The sequence below is a fragment of the Sprattus sprattus genome (assembly GCF_963457725.1).
Source record: "Sprattus sprattus genome assembly, chromosome: 12".
Lineage (NCBI taxonomy): Eukaryota > Metazoa > Chordata > Actinopteri > Clupeiformes > Clupeidae > Sprattus > Sprattus sprattus.
In genome coordinates this window covers 2,870,063-2,877,562 of record NC_137910.1, presented here as the reverse complement: position 1 = coordinate 2,877,562, position 7,500 = coordinate 2,870,063, and the positions used below count along the sequence as shown (strand labels likewise).

The following is a 7,500-nucleotide window of genomic DNA, read 5'->3' as shown; positions in this document are numbered from 1 at the left end:
TCTTTGCTCACCCCTCTGCCACACTGAGAAGGCAACTAAGCCTTTTTATTTGGAGCACATAATAAACAGTTTACTAAATACTTTCTAAACGTTCTTTGTCACATCAATTTATCAAAGGGAGAACCCATGCAAGCTCAATGTTGAACCACTAGGGAATTAAACATGGTCCTACTGTAGATCTTTAACAGGTACTTCATAAGCATCTCTTCAATCAGGCTGCAGGCCTTACCGTTACGTTATTGATGCGGAATGTTTGGCCAAGATTGCCATGGGCGATGGCATAATTGAGGGTTCCATTGAGCTCCTCGTCGGGGTCGATGGCTGTTACCGTGGCGATGGTGGCCCCCACAGTGTCTGGCCCTTCACTGAGCACGGTCACATACTCCTCCTCCGGAAACTCGGGCGCGTTGTCATTCTCATCCACGACACGCACCCACACTGTGGTAGATGTCTTTTGGAGACATGAGGAGAAAACAAAGAGAAGGAGAGAATATTGACTCTCTTGGCAAAAGAAAAGAACCATTTGATCTGACTCGTAGAGGTCTATGCATCAGTGAAGACCTTCTTTAGATGTGGTTTAATGACATTACCATGTGATAAAGATGCATATTCCCACATAGGCTTTTTATGGGATGAAAAAGAATGTGAAAGAATGAATTTTGAAGCCCATGGTGAATGTGCAACTCTCTATAGGCCTTTTACAGTAACATCATTACGTTTTTATGTTATGTAGTAGTACTTACTTATTGTGTGTGTATGTTTGTGTTTTTATGTTTTTATGTTAACTTTATGCACCCATGCACCAGAACAAATTTCAGGTAGGCGCATACCTACGTGACAATAAATCTGTTTCTGTTTCTGATTCTGATTCTGATTAGTGTAACTGTAGTTCACAAGGACTACACACTTAAGAGGGAACATTTCATTTGAATATTAAAGCTGGTTTTCCTCCTATCAATACATATCCTCACCCTTTCTGCTCTACTCTGCCTTTTGTAATGCAGTTTTTAGAGATATTTCAATACCATGTCAATCAATTGAATTCATATAAACCACGTTACTTTTCAAATCTTGATCTGAAACTCGCCTGTTACCCAAGACCTACAGTGTCAACAGACACGTAACAGGAGGAATTACACTGAAGTAGCACTTCTCTTTAATGTTTCACCATTGTGTGGTGTGTGTGTGTGTGTGTGTGTGTGTGTGGAAAGGCCATAGCGACAGCCTTTCTTCTCTATTATTGCTCAGTTTTATTCCTTCTCTAAATACATGAACAGCCACAGAGCTTCTGATGTCTGTACTCTCTACTGCTAACAAAGAGGCCTGAAAGGAAAACAGAGAGCCTAGTCTCGTCCTTGTCAGCTGTTTCTCTCTTTCTCTCTGTATTATGCAAGCCCCCAGATGTAGATCCATTGGGTAGATAACATGTAAGACACAAGCGCTACTCAAAGGTAAACAAGTTCAACAGGATTTGGCTGAACACATCTCTTTTGATATGCATGTTCCATGTGTAATGGACCTGTTAAGTTGACACTGCCGGTAACTTGGCCAGCAGGAACTTCAAGAAGCTTTTTTTTTTTATAAGAACACTTCAGTTAAATTGAAATAAAAGTGAAAGTTAAAAAAACAAAACTAAAAAAAAAAAAACGTTTAGATGCAAATCAAGCTGGACAAGCTAGTGATGGTGATGGTGGCTAATATAGGCAAACAAGTGTGAGAACAAAGAGTGCTTATCTTCGCTCCTAAGCCATCGAAAACTCTTTTAGGTGTGCTTAATTAGGTGTGTGTGGCACAGTGACTCCAAGTAAGTCCGTTGGGTTAAGCCTTGGGGGCTTGGAACCACACAACCACTGTGACAGTGACATCCTTGAGGCTGGAACTTTGTTTATGCCATGACCCATCCCATCCCATCGCGTGACAGGGATAGCTGATGTTGTTGATTTTGTGCTGAAAAGAGTGTTTGTTTAAGTTGGGGCGTCATGACGACAGAAGTAACTGTAGCTTGACCAGATGTGGAGAGGTTTTGAGTACCACTTTGCATTTCCTTATTGATGTTCTATTTGTGTGTGTGTGTGTGTAAGTTTATAAGTCAGAGTGCTCCAAAGTTCAAACGTGTATTTCTGAATGTGTCAGGCCCACTGAAATGTGTGTGTTCATGCATGTGTGTGTGTGTGTTAGAGTGTGTCTGAGAGTGAAAAAGAGAGACAGAGAGAGAGAGAGAGAGAGAGAGAGAGAGAGTGAGAGAGAGACATTTAGCCTTCCTGATGCTCCTGTCTGACTGGTTGGCAGTATCATATCCAGCCTATGCCTGAGGCTACAGACCTGACAGCCAGGCACATTGACCCCTTTATTAAGATGAAGTTCCTCAGCAAATACAAAAAAAAAGGAGGAATGGAAACATAGCCCATATCCTGCTTATACTGCAGAGGGGAAAAAAACGAATTCTGCTTAATTATATATTTAATGAAATACTACTACAATAAAGTGTATTTATCACACAATAATAAATACACATGACATGTAGGCCTATACATTTTTCCCTTTAGCTACACCATTCCGTTAAAATAATACGTTTCAATTGTTAATTACCTTGCGACAAATTGGGGGAAAAAGGTGAAAAATAGCCTACGCGTCACTGTTATCTAAACTCTCGTTTAATTTACATTTTTATTGCGGGCGTGTAGCCTCACAGCTGAGACGAAGAGATTGCAGGAGGAGGGAGGAGTTGTTGCGCGTATCCTGTTGCATTTATTCTTTGCTCTCTTGACAGGATTCAAGCAGTCGAAAAGTTGATCTCGAGAGCCAACAACAAATAGTGGATGTCAGTCTCGGGCGTAGGGTAGGATATACAAAGAGCGTTGAGCAACCAAATTTGTATGCAAACGGGGCATGCTGCTTCTCATAATAGTCTAACGAAAAGAAGTACAAGTTAGCCTAGTACCAATATAATTCACGTCGACTCCACCGGATTTATTCAACTTGGGTCGCACCAATGGATTTTAGAGTTGTTGCAATTTGTTTCGTTGTGGCTGTCGTGAGACAAGGTAAGAAAATAAAGTGCGGTGGTCAATTATGCAGATATTTCCATCCCTCTCGAATAGGCTACTGGGAAGCTAAGCATCAGTGGCGTGTACAAGCTTGTCAGACGCTCTTTTTGGGTCTGTTGTCAAATTCAGCAAAGAAGAAGAGGATTTTGCCTTTAAACGTGTCACGTCACGCCGATGTCACATATTTGACATGTTGCCTCTGAAATGTGAACGGCACAGATGGTGAACATGTTACACTGATTTGGCTTCTAACTCGTTATCATATTGGCGACATATCCTAAATGGCCACAGCTCTATAGATTGATCAATTCGATTGTAGAAACGTGGCCTACACTTGTTGAACTGCCTTAAGCTGAACTATTTGAGTTTGTCAGTTTCTTGGTGAATACTGGCAGCGTACGCTCATCATTGCTATAGACTATTAGTAAGTAGCGTATGCTAATGTGAAATGCCTTTTATACATAAAAAAAGATGGCATGTTTTATCGGAAAAGTACCCGACTAAGAAGCCAAACTGTCAGACTTCCTAAAGACGGTCCACGTAACCAAGAGGGTAGACGTTTTAATTTCCTGTGTTTCGCCCCAAAATAAACCCTGTTTGGCATCATGCACAGGGAGTGGCGGCAGAAACACTGACTGCCCGAAAGGAGACTAGTGAGATGCTGAACATTTACAGTTAGGCTACTTTAATTACGAGAGTATCCAGGGTTGTTGTGAGTTAGGTACGCTGAAACATCTGTCCCAGCGCTCAATTAGCTCAACTTCCAGCGTCTGTGTGTCCCGCCTGGAAGAGCGCCGACAGCTGTTGAGCTCCGCATTACCGAGTCGGTAATCCTACTCATATGGCTCGGGTTTCACCCAAATGTAGGGTCAGGTTGTGTGGCACGGATGGGCTATTGTCAAAGGTTGTCTGTGTAACAGACCTATAGATCTTTGACGTCTCTCTGTTATCAAAAGTGCCACCACAGACCAGAAATTACTTGACTGTCTATTTAAAAAAGTCAAAGGAATGGTACAAGTGATAGGACTCTCAAGTTCAGTGGTGTTACAACAGCGCCACTAAAGAAAAAAGAATCGCATCTGTATTTATATCCAAAATAGAGGAAGTTTAGTGACCAAAAACACTTCTTCTTTCTACTCTCAGTGCCTGGCCATCTTTGGTGTGTTCATGGAAAATGCTCCAATATGAGTAGCTTGTTGAAAAAAAAGTACTGAGAAGTATGGAATATTCCAGAGTTACAAACAAATCATCATGAGTGCCATTTCATGTTTGTGGTGTAAAAGTGTTAACATAACCAAACAAATACAGACCATGACAGGTTCCCAGGACAGGGAGAAAAATAATGTTTATGGTGTTAATTTGCACAATTCTCATAATTTCTGTGACTGCCTGCTAAGAGTGGCATACTGGTGAGCTTGAATCTGTTTTGGTCTCATTTTCTTCCTCTGCGTTTTTATCCACAAAAACAAACACACACACACACACACACACACACACACAGCACACACACACACAAACACAAACACACACACACAGCACACACACACACACACACACACACACACACACACACACACGCTCCTTGTGCCAGTCTGTCATGTCTAAAGTGGTCAATGTCAGTATCAGGGAGTATGCAGCAGAAAAAGGGAAAGTTGTGCGTTCTCTTCTTTAGCTGGGGGTTGGAGGATGTGTATAAAGTCTGTTAGCCTGCCCCTGGTACAGAGAGTAATAAATGACCTGTGTGGTGTTATAGAAAAGAAGTGTGGATAGGTGTGTGTGTGTGTGTGTGTGTGTGTGTGTGTGTGTGTGTGTGTGTGTGTGTGTGTGTGTGTGTGTGTGTGTGTGTGAATGACCTGTGTGGTATTATAGAAAAGCAGTGTGGATAGGTGTCTCTCGTGATGCAGTGGGGAAGCTCTTATTCATGTCAGTGTGAGAGGGTCTCTTCTTCCTCTCGTCCGACCTGTTGTTAGTTCCCCAACCTCTGCACCATCCCCTGCTGGCGGCCATTGATCTGCCAACCCCCCCCCAAGGGAGTTTATAGACTACACCTGAACAGATCTCCCTTCAGGCGTTACAGGGCACACCTAAATATGGATCCCAAGATCATTGATTGTCTGCTATATAACCTCTGGCCTTACGACCATACTACAATCCTCCTGCAAGTCAACTCTGCTTGGTTGAGATTAGCATAGTCCTATCTAGTGACTCGATGCGCGATGATGTTGGGATAAGCTGCGGGCTTACATGCAAGTTTTTCTTTCTGTCTAATAGTTCTTCTTGTGCAAGGCCAATGTTACACAGCCATTTTGTGTGAGACGTACACTACTTACTAGAGAGAATGTCCAGCCCCTAGAGAAAGAAAAAAAAAAAAGAGAGAGAACAGTTTGAGAGAAAAACAAGGCCGAGGCCTTCAGCCTGTCAACCCTCAGGGGGGTGCCCTGTGTGTGTGCATGCCTGTGTGTGTGTGTGTGTGTGTGTGTGTGTGTGCCCTGTGAGGGACCCCCAAGGACTCAGACATAATTAAAGCCTTTTTTCATCCGGCAGACACATGCCTTGGCTTACAGACCTAGCAGAAGACCTTGCTTAGTAACTCTACTTTCCCCTCTAGTAACCCTAAGCACAAACAGTCTGTGATTGGTATCTGCTTGAAAAGCTGCTAATTTTGTCTGCATGGGAGATCTGCCAGATGTGCATCTCACACACACACACACACACACACACACACACACACACACACACACACACACACACACACACACACACACACACACACACACACACACACACACACACACACACACACCTCATTGTGTGTTCTGCCTCTGAGCTGAGCTCTTAAAACCACTTCCCAGAGAGTTTAGTCCTCTTGAAGTAAATCACAGCGTGGTTTTAACAGAATTTGATGGGGAAGTGGGGAATCGTATTTCATGAGTAACAAATTACATGAACATCTTTTTGAAGATGAAGATACACTTGGGTGACATCATAGAGGGTTTTGGAGTGCTGTGAGTGAAGAGAGGGGGCTGCTCTGATGAAGCACATGTCAACTCAACCTGGTCACTGCATTGAATGAAGCCATAAAATACTCTAAAGACTACACTGACTTCCAAAATAAAGCAATGACTCAGAGGGATAGCATACTGATCTGAAATGAAAGCGAAAGGCTGTGGGGGTGGGAAAAGGGGGGGGGGGCAGCATTGGCATTCCAGACCCCCCCCCCCTGGACTCGTTATTCTGTGGGCAGATAAGGTAAGCCAACAGATAAACATTAGGCTCCTTTGCCCAGCGAGGCAAATGGAGAGGCTAGGAGAGAGAGAATGGCAAAAGGGGGAAGATAGAGAAAATGAGAGATAGAGTGAGTGTGTGTGTGTGAGGGAGGGAGGGAGAGAGAGGAAGAGAATTTAGAATCAGCCCGGAAGAAAACAGAGGCCTGCAACATGGCCGTCAGCCAGCCAGTGAGCAAGCCCACATCAATGCACTTCCTGCTCCCACCGCCCTTATTGGACACGGAAAGGAAGAGGCACTGACCACTGCACTGACCACTGGCCACTCTATGTATATATATATATATATATATACTGATAGAGAGAGAGGGAGGGAGAGAGAGAGAGAACTAAAGGACTAATAGAGAGAGAGAGGGATAGAGAGAGAACTAAAGGACTGATAGAGAGAGAGAGAGGGATAGAGAAAGAGAGAGGGATAGAGAGAACATGCCACAGTGTTAAGAGTGCAACACACACATCTATACTGATAGCGAGAGAGAGGGATAGAGAGAGAGAGAACTAAAGGACTGATAGAGAGAGAGGGATAGAGAGAGAGAGATAGAGAGAACATGCCACAGTGTTAAGAGTGCAGCACACACATCTATACTGATAGAGAGAGAGAGGGATATAGAGAGCGAGAACTAAAGGACTGATAGAGAGAGAGGGATAGAGAGAGAGGGATAGAGAGAGAGAGGGATAGAGAGAACATGCCACAGTGTTAGGAGTGCAGCACAGAGAGAGAGAGAGAACTAAAGGACTGATAGAGAGAATGAGGGATAGAGAGAGTGAGGGATAGAGAGAACATGCCACAGTGTTAAGAGTGCAGCACACAGAGAGAGAGAGAACTAAAGGACTGATAGAGAGAATGAGGGATAGAGAGAGAGAGGGATAGAGAGAACATGCCACAGTGTTAAGAGCGCAGCACACAAACATTTCCTGTTGAAGGCCACAGTACATTTGTTACAAAGTGCAGCGAAAGCACATATCAGATAAAATGCTGTTGAAGTCAGATTCTGACTTCTGTATTTACAGCCAGTCATTTTAAAAGAGACACGAGAAGAAGGGAACAGACTCAAAGGTCCCTAGGAAGCATTTCTCTTTATTCCTTGTCTAGCCTCTCTCTCTCACTCACACACACACACACACACACACACACACACACACACACACACACACCCCTGCCAGGAGGA

The 7,500-nt window shown here is 43.5% G+C and overlaps 2 protein-coding genes across 2 annotated transcripts in view; one reads left to right on the top strand and one right to left on the bottom strand.

Annotated features, from left to right (window-relative positions):
* The window catches only part of cdh23 (cadherin-related 23), a gene marked incomplete at both ends in the record, with an annotated part of 283,012 nt that overhangs the window by 29,167 nt on the left and 246,345 nt on the right, over window positions 1-7,500 (bottom strand). The window contains 1 exon segment of the mRNA XM_080848547.1: window positions 230-451. Coding sequence (XP_080704673.1) covers window positions 230-451 — 222 coding nt within the window.
* Window positions 2,802-7,500, top strand: part of vsir (V-set immunoregulatory receptor) — a 16,578-nt gene continuing 11,879 nt past the window's right edge. The window contains exon 1 of the mRNA XM_080849200.1: window positions 2,802-3,044. Coding sequence (XP_080705326.1) covers window positions 2,993-3,044 — 52 coding nt within the window. The 5' untranslated portion in view covers window positions 2,802-2,992. The remainder of the gene's footprint in view (window positions 3,045-7,500) is intronic.